Source organism: Grampus griseus (genome assembly GCF_964374135.1).
Source record: "Grampus griseus genome assembly, chromosome: 7".
In the NCBI taxonomy this organism is placed as follows: Eukaryota; Metazoa; Chordata; class Mammalia; order Artiodactyla; family Delphinidae; genus Grampus; species Grampus griseus.
In genome coordinates, this window is record NC_139001.1 from 55,028,507 (window position 1) to 55,046,362 (window position 17,856).

A 17,856-nucleotide genomic window follows, 5' to 3' on the forward strand; every position below is an offset into this window, starting at 1 on the left:
ATTGTCTCTTTTGCCTTCTGTCAGCAAGCAGAACTAGGGCTCAAGAAGAGATTCAGTTGCCACAGGAAAATAACATAAGTGACTTTTTGTACACCTATGTCTGTGGCCTTTGAAATTTATAATCAGTATACAAATTGTATTCTCTAGTCAATCATCTTATATTCAGTACACAAATATGACAAAGCAAGCCTTTGAAATTAGATTGGTGGGAAGATTGATGGATTGTCCTACAAATGTTTTGGAAACAAATAGCTGGTAACTTAGGAAGAAAAAATTCAAAAAGCTGGATTCTTACCTCATACTCATCAAAATATAATTTTCTATAAGGCAAAATCGTAACTTTCATGTAAATATTTAATAAATACATATCAAAGATTATTTTTAATTCATTAATTTATGAGGGAACAAATAAGATGTTAAAACAAGTCCAAAGAGCATTTGAGAAGTTAGGTATTTATAGGCAATGTTAGGATAAAATTTCTCAGAGACAAAACTTTTTAGAAACAAAGCAAGTCCATAAACTGTAATCTTTAAGGTTATCTTTTCCGTAGGATAGAAATTTTTAATCAGAGAAAAAGCTACAAATTAACATGTAACTTTATTAAGTCTGGAGTCTTTAATAAGTAGTAACCAAGGATGGGACTTAGTACATTTCTTAGATTGGGGGTGGCAAATTTTTTTTTGTAAGTTTTCAGATAGTATATTTTTTAGGCTTTGCAAGTCACATGATCTCTGTCGTAGCTACTCATGGTAGCATGAAAGCAGTCTTAGTATGGCTATGTTCCAATAAAACATTAGTTATAAAAATAGGTGTGGGGGGGACTTCCCTGGTGGTCCAGTGGTTAAGGCTCCATACTCCCAATGCAGGGGGCCTGGGTTTGATCCCTGGTCAGGGAACTAGATCTCACCTGCATGCTGCAACTAAAAGATCCCGCATGCTGCAACAAAGATCGCACTTGGCAACAGAGATCCCACGTGTGACAACTAAGACCTGGTGCAGCCAAATAAATAAATATTAAAAAAAAAAAAAGTAGGTGGTGAGCTATATTTGGCAGCAGGCAGTAGTTTTCAGTTCTCTGCCCTAGATAATTCTTGTGTGGCCTTTACTCTCTTATGACATTGAAAGATGAGCTGCCCCCCTTTTTGCTTTATTTCTGTAAGTCAGTATAAATTTCAGATGGATCAAAGACTTAATGTTTAAAAAAAAGAATGTAAAAATACTGGTGAATATTGTTTTATAGTCATTCTGTGGGTAAAGGCTTTCTAAAACATGCATGCAATTCCTTAGAGAATATAAGCACATTAAAACACTTCTATGATTTTGCAGCCATCAGACTGGTAAAGATTTAAAAGTATTATAACAGTGAGTTTGAGTGTGGTTATGAGAAAATGGACATTATCATTACTGATGATGAGAATTCAAATTGGGGTAACCTTTATGGATATAAGGTTGGTGAAATATATTTCAATTTTAAAAGGGCCTAGCCTTTGCACGCAGCAATTCTTCCTCTTAAAATTTAGCATAACGAAAGAGATGGAGAAGAAAGTAAAATCAGTATATAAGAATGTTTATTGCAGTATTTACAGTAGTGAAACTATAATTCAAATATCAACAGAAGTTTTATATAATGAAATTTTATATGTCCTTTAAAATAATGATGTATATCTATAGGAACAATATCCTTGATATATTTTTAATCAAATAATAAAGGAGAGAAAACAAATATAAAAGGAAGTGATTTTTATCAATATATGGGTACATAAATGAGATCATATTTTCACAACTATTAAATTGATGGAATTTAAATTTTCTCCCTTTGAGTTATGTTTCCTTGTATCTTCTCTGTTAGGCAGAGTCAGGAATTTATCACCTCATGGGAAAAAAGGGCAGGTACTGGATCTTCTGGTAAGAAGATCTTCTGGTAAGAGAGTGAACTTGAAAGTCGGGTGTCAGGAGAGAGGATCTGCTAAATGGATTTATATTGCCTTTTACCAGTTAAGGGCCAACCTGAAAACAAACAAATAAACAAACAAAAAGGACAGGAAGTAAAACTCCATAATCCACAAAAGAAGAAGCATTCACAACCCTATGCTTCCAATCATCACCCCACTCATGCCGCACATAATGCAGGGAGAGCTGCCCAATGCTGTGAAAATTGGGCGGGGTGAAGTAGAAAGCTGAGTGTGGTTGTCTGCATCCAACTATCTTGGGCAGAGTACAGTGTTCATCAGAACAAGTCGCACATACCTGCTTGGAGCAGTAAGGGCGAGTGCCTGGCCAGGCGAGATGTTTCTTGAGTCCTCCTTGCTGCCATAGCGTGGCAGGAGAGGTGGGGTGGAGCAAGAAAACTTTTAGACAAGCCATCTTGGAAACAGGGCTGTCAGTGTGTCAAGATAATTGACAGTGTGAGTGAAAAGTCACCCTGCAGCTGCTAATATTGGTCAGCTGAAGAAAATTTCATCACACAAAAATATCTATGTCATATGAGACTTCAGAGTAAGCAAGGGAGGCTTCTGCTAGGCAGGGGCTGAAATTGCTGCCAGAGGAGAGTGTTGGTGAGAAAGTACTCAAAGACGATAGACCAAAATTCAAATGCAGTCACCCTAATCCACTCCCCTGAAGTCACCCCTCCTCCATTATTCACTTAAAGATAAGCATAGAACAAAAAGTCCCCAGCATGGGGCTAATGCAAAGATACCACAAGAAAAAAGAAGGAAAGGAATGTGAAAACAAAAACCAGATGAAGAACACACCCCAGAAAAATTGCTAACAGTTTTCCATGAAATGAAATTAAAGATAGTGTGATCTCTCAGGGGGGAAAAAAGTGTTCAAAGAAGAGATACAAGACTCAAGGAATAAATGATAAGCAGTAAATATTAATAGATAAGAAAACTGAGTTGCAGAGCTTAGAAAGAAATAGAAGAAAAATATATAACCATATAGAACTGAATATTACATTAAAAACATCAAAAAAGAAGAGAAGGACTTCTAAAATACTTTCAGGGGCATGGAGGATAAAATTGGAAATGAAATGGAAAATAATACAGAATAAAAAGACAAGATAGAATGATTAAAATGGAGTCAAAATAAAGGAAGTCCAAAATAAGGATAATTGGTATCTCTGAAGAGAACATGACAAATGAAACAGGAAACAAAGTCAAATTATAACAATAGGACATTTTATTGAAATGAAGGCAAACTTGAATTTACAGACTGAAAGAACATATCATTTCAGGAAAAGTTGATGCTCACTGCTTAGTACTGAAACACATTCAGTGCTAATGAACTTCAAAGATAATTAAAAAATTCTTTGGGCGTCTAGACAAAATCGAGTCACCTATTGGAGGAAAATTCATTCTGGTGTTAGTCTTCCTGGTAGCACTCTCCAGTTCAAGGAGACAACATAGTGATAGCTACCAAGTCCTCAGGGAAAGAAAATATGACTCTACAATTTAAAATCCAGCAAAATTCATATTCAATTATGTAAGCCACACATAGACATAGAATTTCATCACACAAAAATATCTATGTCATATGGGACATTTATGCATTTTAAATATGCAAAGGAGAGTGCAGGAAACATAGTTCCAAGAAGCCCTTCCTGAAAAATATGAGAGGTTGAGATCAAGCCAAGCAAGCAATGGAGAAAACATGATGAATAAGAGTAGTATTGAGTATTGAATATAGAGCTAAGGCAAAAAAACAGTAGGCATATGCTTATAGAGGAACACTGTGCCTAGAGACTAGATCCCTTTTACATTGAGTGGTGTCTAGCCTGCTGTTTGTCTGGGGAGAGATGATACCTCATTGCTCAAATGTTCCCTGCGAACACAATCCTGAGAAATGAACCAGACAGAGAGCAGGGCCTTGCGGTCTTGGCATACACAGCCAAGACTTTCCACTTAGCACTATGCTTCTTTCAACAGGTATCTTGATTGCATGGAATATTTTAATTTTAATGTGTCAAACTTATCAATCTTCCTTTTTGATTTGTGACTTACAGGTTTTGATTTTAAAAATTCTTTATCTACCTCCATGTTATAATGACATTCTTTTATCTTTTCTTTAATCCATCTGGTTTTTATGGGCTTTTATATCCATCTAGACTTTATTTTGTGTATAGTGTAAAGCTGTATATGTATAACCAATTGTCTCAGAACTATCCCCCCCTCCCCCTTTCTGAATTATATCAAGTCTCCATATATACCTGGGACTGTTTCTGAGCTCACTATTTTGTCCCATTGCTCTGTCTATTTCTCAACCAGTATTACACTTTCTCAATTTCTGTAAGTTTATAATCCTCTTTGATATTTGATAGAAGTCCTCAATGTTGTTCTTCTTTAAAATTGGCTTGCCTATTCTTGACCTGTTGCCCTTCCATATAAATTTTAAGAGCAGCTTATCAAATTCCATGAAAAACTCTGTGTAGATTTTGATTGAAATTGCTTTAACTGATAGATTGATTTGCGGGATTTCTGCAAGTAACAGAATCTACAGGGGAAAATGGCTTAAACAATAAGAACATTTGTATCTTAACATGACAGGAAGGCTGCAGAAGGTAGTTCTGGGGATGTTGCAGCAGCAGATAATGTAATCAATGATCCAGGCTTTGTCCTTTTCCTGTCCGTGTCTCAGTGGTTGGCCTTCACCAGCTGGCTTTCACCCTCATGGTCCAACAGGCTGGCACAACTCCAGGCAGCTTGTCATCCTGTAACTGTGTCCCCGAAGAAGAAGGGAAATGTCTTTTTACGTATCCTTCTTTTTCTCAGGGAGGAAAGCCTTTTTCAAAAGGGTTTTTTCCTAGCTGACTTTCCTTCCAGACCCATGGTCAAGAACAAGATGTTCAAATCATTTATATTCTCAATATTTTTTTGTTCTTTATCTATCATTCTCTGATAGACGTGTGTTCAGATCTTCAATGTAACTGATTTATCACTATTTTCTTGTCCAATTCTGTAGGTTGTTGACTTAGTTGTCTGTATTAATCCTAATTGTTTATGTGTTTTTGAATTTGGGATTGGAGCTCATTTTAGTGGGAGGGTGTTTTATTTGTTTGTGCCATTGTTTTTTTCATTCTCTCTTGTACTCTTCCCTCCCTGTCTAATAGTTTGCACAACTCCTTTGTCCCTAGTCAGGAACCAGGTCTTATATTGATGGCTTGGGTCTCCTGCTGTGTGGTAATATTACACTATACCAGAAGCAGCTTGGTTCAGTTTCTGGGGGTGAAGCTAGGCCACCTGTCTCAAGGGAATGCTTTTAGTCCCCAAACTGAAAGTAGAAGCTGAAATCCCAACCATTGCTCCTTGCCTGTTTCTGGACTTGGAGCACAGTAGGTCTAAGTCTTCAGGCTCATGCCTTTAGAGATCTTATTTTTTCTCTCCCCTCTGCTCCCCTCCCCTTATCTTTTCTCTGCCTTTAAACCTCTATATGTCTTTCTGGTTTTTTCTTTCTGTAGTTTATCGATCTTTGTTCTGTTTTTGGAAGAGAGCAGAAGAATCAAAGCATGAACTTATAGCACCATCTTTATTGGCATTCCATACACTACTTTTTACACTCAGGAAAAAAGTATCATTTCAGGAAAAAAATCTGCTCAGTTTCCTCTGAAAATAGCTTTTGCTTTTCTCTATTTTATTAGAATCATTCCTGGAAACAAAAACTTCTGGTTTTTGTGTGTGTGTGATTTGTATATTTTTAAAAGCTGGTTATTGCAGATGTATGGTATTTCATGGCCTCTCTACATTTGAGGGAAAGAGGGAGAAAAAAGCATTTAAATCTAGTTGTAGAAGCTTTGATTCACCAAGATTTTAACTCAGTGTTAAGACTGCATTCATGGTCTTTAAACTGGGCAATCAGGTGTAAACTGATCAGTTTACTCCGTGGATGCCAAAAATAGAGATGAGAAATGCCTTCCTAGCCCTCTCTCCTGCCAAAATTAATGTTTTACCCTCTTTTGCTTTTCTTTAGTGTTTCAGTCAATCAGTTTTTTTTAACACCTTTATTGGAGTATAATTGCTTTACAATGTTGTGTTAGTTTCTGCTGTATAACAAAGTGAATCAACTATATGTATACATATATCCCCATATCCCCTCCCTCTTGCATCCCCCTCCCACCCTCCCTATCCCACCCCTCTAGGTGGTCACAAAGCACCGAGCTGATCTCCCTGTGCTATGCAGCTGCTTCCCACTAGCTATCTATTTTACATTTGGTAGTGTATATATGTCAATGCTACTCTCTCACTTTGTCTCAGCTTCCCCTTCCCCTTCCCCATGTCCTCAAGTCCATTCTCTATGTCTGCGTCTTTATTCCTGTCCTGCCCCTAGGTTCATCAGAACCTTTTTTTTTTTTTTTTTAGATTCCATATATGTGTGTTAGCCTACGGTATTTGTTTTTCTCATTCTGTCAGTCAATCAATTTTAAGTGACTTTGTCAATGGTATTTTCCACTAGACTGAAAAAATAAAAAGATTGTTCCATAGCTAGCTGCTGTCAACATTAGGAACTACTTAGTCCTTTGAACTGAATATTCCCTGCTTAATGTTATTCCATTCCATGAACCTGTCTAAGCAATTCCTATCAATTCTCTTAGCTCTTTTCTAGCTCGTATACTTACTATTATCTCTGTTTCTTTTTGCACTTAGTCGAGGAAAGCGAGAATGAAGACATTTTAATCTTCTGTCCTGAGGCGCTGTCTCAGCACTGGTGTTTACATGTGTTCTTCTTTCATGGATTATCCTGATGGCTGGCAGCTATTTTGTTGTTCAGAGCTCCATGAAGTACTTTATAGCTGAGCTTATCAATATGAGACTGGTTTCTGGAGTTTATTTTCTAAACCATGAAGCACAAGCTCCACTTGTTTTCTAATGTGTTCCTTAACTTCTTGGTTCTTATGTGAATACACATACAATTTAGCCATTGAACTAGATGATCTTCCTGAACCCAGCACTTGAAAGGAAGAGATGGAGATAGTAATTGTCATCTGATTGTTCTGAAACAGCCACTATCCTAAGTGGATGGTAAAAATTGCTTCAGGCTTTCCTTTCTACTTCACTTTCTCTTCCTTTTCCCCATCCTACTTTCTTTAATTTTCCTTATCCCTGTTAGGAAACCAACTTAAATTCTATTTGATTTTTATTCCAAGTGCTTTTTCCAGAGTGCAGAATAGAAGGTATCTAAAAGAATTCCAAGAATTACCCAAACATTGTTATGTATATGTATGTATATACATATGTATGTACTCACATCATTAATCATTAATATATCATATTATGTATTTGCATATATTGACTCACTTTATTAGTAATTATATGTCAATATATTAACTCACATCATTAATCATTTATATATGTTAAATATACGTATATAGGTATGTGAATATATGTGTGTGTGTGTGTGTGTGTGTGTGTGTGTATGTATATGTGTATATGTCTCCAACTTGTGAACTTTAGTCCCCACTGTCCATCTCCACCGCATCCTGTCACTTCTGAGGTTTCCTATTTCAGTTAATGGGTAACTCAAGCTAAAAACCACAGAGTAATCTCTGAGTGTTTCTTACCATTTACATTCAATTGTTTGTAAGGTCTGTTGCCTCTACGCTGAAACATCATTTCTAGCCCCTCCCTCCCACCCGTTCTACCACTTTCTTTACTCTGACTTTACTAGTCTCTAGCTTGGAAATTTTCCTCTTCACTCATTTCTTTACTTGCAGACAGGGCACTCTTCCTTTTCATCAGTTCTTAATACTACTTCTAGTTATCTTTCTAAAACATGCATCTGCCCGTCTCATGCTTCAAAATATTTATTATCTGTTGCCTACACAGTAAAATTCAAACTGCCCAACATTCAAGGTCCATCACCTCTGCTCCCAACTTAACTTTTAGCTTTCCTCTCTGGTCCTCAGGCTCGCTCTATCCCATTCTTCCTCTTCCACCTCTCCTCCCCATGGTCAGCCTATGCATCTGTTGCCTCTGTATCTTTGCATATATAATTCCTGTGAAAGACAAAAGGCACCAGGCAATTAAGGAGATGATTTCATCTGGGCTATTGCAATAGGAAGAACGTTCATTTATGAGGAACATTTCAAAGAAAGGAAAGGGTGCCTGGGGTCCTACAGAAGCATGTAGACAAAGGAGTTGACTGCATCATTTGTGTATCCCAGAGGAGTCATGAGAACAAAGGTCTTATTTTGGAATGTTCTAGGGCAGGGTGTTTCTTTGAGGTTAGCCAAATCTGGAAGACAAAGCAGTAGGGGTATTTCTTCATCATTATACCATTTTTTGGGGAGCAGGGCTCAGGTAAAGTTCAACATTGTCACCTCTGTACTGACTATTCTTTACAAATCCCAATTCCCCCGTCTCATGCTGGTTTTTCTTTCTTCAGCTAAGTGCCTTTGAAGGCTGATTTCTATGTACTGCGCCACTTGGGCTTTCTTGTCCTCTGGCTTTCAGTTGCGTTTGACAAATGGGAGGAAGCAGCAGAAGATTTAAGAGCTGAAGGAGAGAGCTACTGGGAGTAGTTATTCCCCTCGTTCTTTCTCTGTCAGTTGTAGAGGTGGCTGAATTCTTCCAAGGCCCCTCTCCATGGCCCCGGGGCTCCAATAACATTATCCCCTCCCTTCCTCCATCTCTCCTTCTCTCCCTCACTCTCTCCTGTGTCCCCTCAGACCTAGGGGTGTTAATGACTTTCCCAATGTCTACTCCCTAGGTACCTCACCATTCCTTACTGGTTTCTTTTAATCTTGCCCATGCTTCTGTACCTAGTCCCTTTGTTGAATTACTTTCAGTTAAACCATTTTGGAGTGTTCTCTCTGTTTTCTGGCAAAACCTTCACTGATTTAGTCCCTCAACCTGGAAACCTTTCCCCACTTTTCAGCCTAGAGCATGCCTGCTCCCCCTTTAGGACAGAGTTCACATGAAAACTTCTTCAGCACTCTCCTCTGTGTGCTGGTAGAATTTTGACCATATGTTGTGGTGAGATTATACCTTTGTGAACAGTTTCTCCCTCCATACTGTGTTGTGAGTACAAGGAGAGGACGTGATTTATGCCTCTTGTTATTTCCAGACCCTGTCACGGTGCCTTGTACCCTAAGTATTTGGAAAATGTTGATTGAGTGAATAAATGACTAGAGTAAATTACTCATCGGTGTAAGAGAGGAATTAATCAAGAAGGATGGCAGTGAATGGCCATTTAATTCATTCTTTTGCCCTATATATTAGTCTTCTTATGGAAAAATAGGAATTAAGAAAACTCAAACCCAAAAAATGGTGATTACTTGTTAGATCATTCCTGTTTTCTTCTTGGTAGCAGGAATATCTATTTGAGCATAGTTTTTGTTTTTTTAGTTGTATTTAAATTAAAAAAACAGAGAGCAATCAGACCAGCTAGTGCTTGATAAATATTCAAATCAAAAAGACTTCTGCCCATGGAGCTTTTCCAAAGAACAGTCAGAGATGCTTGGGATATTTTGTTTACTTCCCTGTGGCGTGTGTACCGCCTTCCCCAGGGTGTAATGCCCAGGGCTGATCAACAGCCAGAGGAGCTTGGAATCATTTGTTCAGTTTCATTGACCTATAAACCACTTCTGATATTTCTCGTATAAGATTCTCTTTTTACTTAGTGTATGTGTGTGTATTTATTTATTTAATCTATGTTCATTTAGTGCATCTATAATAAAAATCAGAATTAGAGAATAAATTTTAAAAAATTAATGAAACTAAGAACCGTTCAATTTGTCCAAGTCGAGAATAAAACATGAACTTTATTCTCATTTACTTATGCTTTCATCTATTTTTTATTGGTCATAATCTCCACAGTGACACTATATATATCCCATTAAATTGCATCAAAAAATTTTAGCTGTTTCATTTTTTAACCCAGGTGTCTGACTATAAATAATTTTCCACTGGGTGCATTATATTTTTAATAAATTCCTTTTAAAAATATAAATTGTTTGAGGCATGGCTGCCTAGAGTTTTGCTTTTCAAACAAAGATATTTTTGAGAGTGCAAGGAGGTACTTTTAATAATTATTGCATGACAACAGGCTTTATTAGACTGGGATGGTCCCGTGACAAGTGGGACATATGCATGTCCTCAGATATACCCCTCATCACTCGCCCTGGTGCCTAAAATTTCTGTCATTACAGTGTTGTTTTAGATGAGAAGATTTTGACTCCAGGAATCTCCTTTCTGAACTATAGATAAATTACATGGGAACACGAATACTTTAATCTATCATTAGCCATTAACGATTTAGCAGAAAATAGCTAGTTGACTTGGTTCAGAGATCTCTCTGGACCAGAAGTTAGCAATTTTTTTCTGCAAAGAGCCAGCTAGTAAATATTTCAGGTCTTGTGGTCCATAGGGTCTCTATTACAACTACTCAACTCTACTGTCATAGCGAATAGCAGCCATAGGTAATATTTAAATGAATGAGTGGGCTCTGTTAAAATAAAACTTTATTTATAAAAACAGATGGGGGGACAAATTGAGCTTACAGAGTTTTTTTGCCCAACCCCACTCTGGAGGAATGGGAGGCAAGCAGATAGTTTACATCTCCAGAACTGTAATACTTCTTTGCTGTTCCTTGCTGTCCTCAAGGACCAAGGCCCATGTGTATGTCGCCTTAAGGGCTCAATATTCTGGTGACTTTGAGGGTTAATTTGCTTGTGAGCCTAATCTCAGATTGCCCTAAGTTCAGAGAATTTAGGGGGATTCCACCAGCAACCTTGCGTTCTTGAATATATGATTTAGGCTAGAATTTCTGTGACAATCTTAGATTTATTCTAGAATGTTTCTGAAGCCCTTCATAGTCTGATGGCTTGGAACCAGGCTAACTTTATGCACCTTATGGAGCCAAGGCTAGTGTTTTGCCACTTCGTTGATCTTATCTGGCTTACAGTCAGCAGTGTGTTTGTCTTCACAGTTTCATTGCTCTGCTTATATTTTGTCACTCTCTTGATGGGACTCAAGCTTGCTTCTCTTTTATTCTTACATTGTTTGCTATCAGCTGTAGATCCTTAAATGTTGTATTTCTCTTACCCACCATTCCAGATTCCTTTCCCATGCCTCTGAAAAATACTCTTTTACACAAATTAATGGCCCATAATAGCTTTGTTCAACTGTAATTAGTTGTACATAAGCAAATTTATGTGATTTCATGTGTAAAAGTATTTTTATATACTTCATACATTTTTCAAGTATGTAAGTACTTCATCCCCTTTTTGTTTACACTTTTACTCAATTAATCGCCGAAAGCATTTAAGGCACCCTTCAGCAAAAATACAAAAATTCATAGTGAACAAATATTTTCTGAGTGCTTATTGTATTCCAGACACATAGCAGAATGAAAGGCAAACTTTCAAATTAAAAGGAAGAAAGAGAAAGTAGATGTTGTAAGTGAAACAAAATCAAACAACAAACTCAAAACCAAATTGTGGTGCAAAAAATGATACAACTTTGAACCTAAGGCTTTTCTCTGAGCTTCTCAACAGCCAAGGTAAAAGAAAAAAATGAATAGGCTTTTATAATTCCTTTGGTTTAGTAAAAGGAACACATCAACAGATTAAGAAAGTTTTTCTGACCATTAAGTTAAAAAATTTTTCTTCTCTAAAATATTAATTCTTTAAAAGTTGGAGACTGTATTTACTATTTCTTTTCTATCTCTCTATGCTATCCAGTACTTAATACACATTGGATGATCAGTATGTATCCAAAGACAAGGCAACATTAGTATTGTCCTCATTTTTCTTCTAAAGACACGGGAACCTAAGAATTATACAAGGTATGAAATTAGGAAACATAGTCTATAATACTGTCCTCACTTCTGATACCAAGTACAAGTTCAAGAGTTCCCAAGACCACTCTCAAACTCAATATTTTGCTAGAAGGGTTCACAGAATTCACTGAAAGCGGTTATATACACGGTCATGGTTTATTACGGGAAGAGATACAAATTAAAGTAAGCCAAGGGAGAGATCAGTCCAGGAAGGTTCCGAAAGTGGTGCTTCCAATTGTCCTCTCTCCATGGAGTCATGGAAAGCATTAACTTCTCCCAGCAGTGATGCACACATCACTGTGTGTGCATGAAGTATTCAATATGCATGAAGTATTGCCAGCCAGGGAAGGTCACCTGGGCCTTGGCATCCAGGGTCTTTGTTGGGGCTTGATCACTAAAACCTATTTGGCCACCCTCATAGCTGCCCTCAGTTTCCCTGCCCTCCAGAGGTCAACTGATACCATGTGACCCAAAGGCTCCACCCTAAATCACATTGTTGGTGTGGCTCAAAGCCACCACTTTAAGTTACATTGTTACTATCTGGCTGGCCCAAGGCACCCAGGTAAACAAAGACATTTTTACCCAGGCTGGACATTCCAAGGGCTTAGAGGTTACCTCCCAGGAGACAAAGGCAAAGGCCAGACCTTTCTTTGGGTGAGCTTACTTCTTCCTACACACACGGTCAACATTGTGGTTCATGAATCTAGTATCTGACTTTGATCAGGACACCATGGGCTGGTTTACTGGGGAACACAACTAGTACTTTCCATATGGAGTGCTAAAGTTGAAAGATGCATAATCCTTGACTTTCCCTTTACTCATTAAAAAGGAATTTAGAAACTAAAACCAAAAAATAAAATAAAACAAAATATTTGACCCTGTTTTTCTTTTCAGCATGTGATTTATGTTAGAATAAAAAGTTAAAACATTTTAGAAAAAAGAATTTCTTCCTTTTGTTAGTTTTAACAAGTCCTCTCTTACATTTCAAGGGTTCAAACATTCTGACATTTCACTGAGGTACTTGTTGATCTTATCCATTCTCTTTGTGATTCTAGAGCTGTAAGTTATATAGCTTTAAGATTTCAGGATTTTCTGTTCCATTTCTTCTATCACTCAGAGGGTTTTTTTTTTAATTCTTAGAAGATCTTTATTCTTTTTTAATCTCTAGACATTTTCCAGGTTTATTTCTTAAGGTATGGAGAGCAGAAGTTCACTTTTTATTCCAGGGAGCACTAATTTTGATGAGCCAGGACAAATTAAGCTCCCTACCATAAAGTAAGCTCCATGCATGCAGGGTTTTTTTTTTTTCTTTTACTGTGTAGCCCCAGTGCCTATTGCACTACTTGACACATACAGACACTCAGTACATATTTGTTGTGTCAAACAACAGTTTTCAAAAAGTTAAAAACCTAACCCTTGCACAAATCTAAAACAAGCAAGTATCAGAGATGTAGTTAACACATTAATGAGAGAAGCCAGCAAGGTAGTAGTCCGTTCTGAAACAGACACCAGAGAATGCAGGCACAAGATTGCTAGGTTAGAGTTTAAAAATGCTTACCGGGCTTCCCTGGTGGCGCAGTGGTTGAAAGTCCGCCTGCCGATGCAGGGGACACGGGTTCGTGCCCCGGTCCGGGAAGATCCCACATGCTGCGGAGCGGCTGGGCCCGTGAGCCATGGCCGCTGAGCCTGCGCGTCCGGAGCCTGTGCTCCGCAACGGGAGAGGCCACAACAGTGAGAGGCCTGTGTACCGCAAAAAAAAAAAAAAAAAAAAAAAAAAAAAAAATGCTTACCATCATCCAGGACAATAAAATTGTAATTATGGGCTTATCTTTTCTACTGCACAGAAGCCATTCGCATTTCTGCTTGGATAAAATTCATTTGCATTGCTATAGGACAAAAATCATTTTTGTAATGTCAAACTGATCTTTGTTGCCCCAGTGGCTTCCTGAGTGACAGCACTTGCCCTGCTTGTTTTGAACTTCTACTTAGTTATTGCCCACTTCTGGGTACCCATCGTCAACATAATGTACGCAAGCCACAAGCCTCATGATGACTTCCTCATTTTACCCCTTGTCTCCTTTCCATGTAGACCCAGTCACATTCAAATTACCCAAGGGGAATGCTTCCTGAGTGCCACAAGTTACCCTACCTATGACCCTCTATAAAGGCACTTACCCGTGGGTCCTTGCTCTGCTGTCTGCCTGCCTGCAGTAACCAAACTTTGAGCTTTGGATGACTTTCTGTGGTCCTTTGGGCATACTGTCCCCCCCCCTCTCTAGGGCCTGTGAATATAATAAACCCTTTAATTTCACATGCGTTTCTGAGTGTAATCTCTCATGCGTTTCTGAGTGTAATCTCTGCGGCCGTGTTAGAGTGATACTCAAAAGCCCCGCCAAGGGGGCTTACTCCCCCTTTTACCACCCAATGGATATCAGTTTTTCAGAAATTAACATATGTCCTTTCAGAGTTGTAAAGTATTCTAATCAGCAGTGAAAATTAAGCCAAATAAAGTATTCTTAGTAATATTGGAGAGTTTAATTTCATCTATCAAGTCTGGAAATTAAAAGATATATCCTTCTTGATTTCCAAATGCAAAAACAATTATTAGTTGATTGGTAACTTGATTTACTATATATCAAGCCAAGTGTTTTACTTCAAGTTACTTTTAGTCTATGTTTATTCAGATTCAGGTATATAGCAGGTACTCAATAAATATTCATAGAATTAATAAATAAAGGCAGAATTTATCTAAGTATTCTGGCTCTGAAGGAGTCATGTCCAAATAATTTTCTCTGTCAATGCTACTTGCTCATGTTTATGAAAGCAGTGAGTAGTGGGGAAATTAGAAGCTGTGGAATCAGACCGACATGGTTCAAATCCCAATTCTGTTAACATATTGGTTATATGGTTTCCAGGAAACCACTTAACCCCTCTAAGCTTTCATTTTCTTTCAGGAAAATGGGGATAATAATACCTACCTTGCTAGGACGTTGTAAGCATCGATACGTACATAAAGGATTGGTCATAATGTATGCAAAATGCCTCATACAGATTTGCAGTAAAATGGTAGGATATGGTTGTCTTAGTCAGTTTGAGCTGCTATTGCAAATTATCATAGACTGGGTGGCTTAAATAACAAACACGTATTTCTCCCAGTTCTGGAGGCTGGGAAAGGGAAATCCAAGATCAAGACACTGGCAGATCCAGTGTTTGGTGTGGCCACCCTTCCTGGTTTGTAGATGGCCATGTTCTCGTTGTATCCTCACGTAGCAGAGAAGAGAAGAAGAAGCAAGCTCTCTCTGTCTCTTTTAAAAGTACTAATCCCCTTATGAGGCTGCACCCTCACAACCTAATAACCTCTCAAAGGCCCCATCTCCAAATACCATCACATTGAGGATTAGGGTTTCAACATATGAATTTTGGGGGGGACACAAACATTCAGTTCATAGCAACAGCCTAAAACATGATTAAAAAGTAGAAGAATTTACTGTCATCTAACAAAATAATGGAAAGAAATCACAGATGATGAGAGATCAAAGTAGAGATATGACTTTCTCTTTTAAAATCTGTAACAGTTTCCTATTCTGCAAGCATAAATGAAATGCTTCTTTTTATTATCCTGTTATTGTTTTAACTTTAAGAGTTATTTAGGGTATGGTTTGAGGAATTTATTGTTTGATGATAGCAAATAGTCTGTTTGTGGCTTGTTGGCCTTGTGAGACCCCAAGAATATTGCAGCTAGATCAAGATTTCCGTGTTCTAAGTGATTGGTTTCTGTTTAAGCCCTCAGTTAAGATAAGTGTTCTAGTTAATTTTGCTGTGTAACAAATAAGCCCAACATTGAGAGGCTTAAACCAACCATGTTGTTTTAAACTGATCTTGTGGATCAGGAATTTGAAGAGGGAATAGCCAGGATGGTTTACCTCTTTCCAGGATATCTGGAACCACTGTTGGAGATCAGGGTTGACTTAATGGCTGGGAACTAGAATCATCTGAAGGTCTGTTTGCTTTTATGTCTGGCACCTGGGCTGGGAGGGCTTAAAGACTGGAGCTGCTGACCAGAGCATCTACACGTGACTCCTCTGTATGGTTGGCTACCTTTCAGCATAGTGTCCTCAGGGTAGTTGGACTTATGACGTGGTGGCTCAGGGCTCCAGGCACAAGTATTCCAGTCAGATGAGGCAGAAGCTGCATTGCCTTTTATGACAACTTCAGAAGGCACATAGCCTCTCTTCTATATATTCTATTTGTTGTAGTGCTCTAGAGCCCACCTAGATTCAAGGGGAGGAAACATAGACCCTACAACTTGGTAGGAAGGTGGCAGGGTCATATTGTAGAGAGGAATGTGGGATAGGAGATATTGCTGTGGCCATCTCTGGAAAATAAAGTTTGCCACAATGAGTGATTTTGTAGAGGCTTATTTCACATTAGAATATGAAATGAAATATGTCCTATAGTTTTCAAGGGTATTTCCTTTTAGTTGAGCTATTGTCACTGCCCTGCTAGTCACACACAGTTTTCTTTGTGATGGGCTTTTATCTTTTTCTTAATGTTGCATTTTTTTTAGTATGGGTTCATTACCTCACTGATAGAGCTGTTTTAATATTTAATCTATTCCCAGTTCCCAAGTCATTTTCTCAAGTGCCCATCAATTCCTTATAAGTGGTTAATTTAAACGGCCTTTGAAGCATGACTGCATCTGGCTAAGGCAAATCTAAATGTCAACCTTGGAAGCATCCAGTGACATTCAGATGACTCCTTTCAGTATAGGGCTTCCTTTTTCTATCATGTGTTATATCTTGTCAAAAGAGGAGCAGAAACGGTGCCTTTCCCACTCAATATTTTTAGCGTTGTTGAAAAAACTGACACTCTAGAGTCATGCAGACTTGCTTTAATCCCAGAGGCCCCATTTAGTTGTGCGAAACAGTGTAAGTTTCTTAAAAGTTATGGGTTGGTTTCCTCATCTATACACTGAAGATAAAAATTCCCACTTCAAAGAGTTGTAATAGGGAAATTAAATAGTCAAAGAAGCTTCTGATGTAGGGCCTGGTTTATAGTAAGAACTCAACAGTAGCTAATGATAAGAAAAACTGTCTTTGCATTTTCTGTGCCTATAAATTACCTTTCAGCATAATAGGTCTTGATCAGGATTTTGAACTGATTGTGCCAGTTTCACTGGACAGGTAAGGTAGGAAGTGTCCACACTAGGGATGATCTTAAGTGTCTTCCTCTTCGTTACCCTTTGCAGGTGACAGAAAAACATTCACCTGAGGACAGTGATAAGCCAGGGAAGGTAATTTCAGGAACCTGGGGTTGATGGAGGGCAACCTTTTGAAAGATGTTTTGTCTCTACCAGGTTCTCCATGGATGGTGACTGGGTTGTTAAAAGGGCAGTAAAAAAGTTTTCAAATGAGATGTCCCTTTGCCTGACCACCACAGGATTCTTACACCTTATTGTAAAAATATATACATATTTAGAAATGTATTAAAACTTGGGCAATATGTGCCGTGTAAGAAATAAAGTACAAAATGTAGGATAAAATTTTCTCGTATCCCTCGGGATTTCTCCACTTAAAATCTCTCTTTAATCTCCAATTATTGTAATAGTCATTATAAAGATGAAAAATGTTTACTGGAATATTTTAAACTGTGAGAAAGCTTTAACTGACTTGGATTTGTTGTCTTTCTGTGTGGCAGGTGGTGAAGTTTACCAAATCCTTTGAATTGCTGTCCCCAAAGTGCAGTGCCGATGCTGAGAACAGGTAGGGCTTATGACTTTCAGTTTTGTCTCTGATCCTCATCTTCGATCCGTGGTGTTGGCAGCATTGCATAATTTCTGAGGATAAGAGTTTTTCTTTCTTTAGATCAGCAAGTGCAGCCAAATATCATCACTCTTCTATATTTCAGGGCTTAAATTAAAACTATACATAAAAATACATGTATATACATCTAAAACTGCTAATGAATAAAGTCGATTTTTAGATATTCCATAACTGCATAGATAACCTTTTTTTTTTTTTTTTGCTTTATTCTGGTCCCTCGTTTGTCTTCTTCCCTTTTGTTTGCTTGTGTTTGACCAATAC

The 17,856-nt window shown here is 37.9% G+C and overlaps 1 protein-coding gene across 1 annotated transcript in view; it reads left to right on the forward strand.

Moving 5' to 3' along the window:
- Positions 1-17,856, forward strand: part of PDE11A (phosphodiesterase 11A) — a gene marked incomplete at its 3' end in the record, with an annotated part of 412,203 nt that overhangs the window by 166,667 nt on the left and 227,680 nt on the right. The window contains exon 5 of the mRNA XM_082658917.1: positions 17,471-17,535. Coding sequence (XP_082515043.1) covers positions 17,471-17,535 — 65 coding nt within the window. The remainder of the gene's footprint in view (positions 1-17,470; positions 17,536-17,856) is intronic.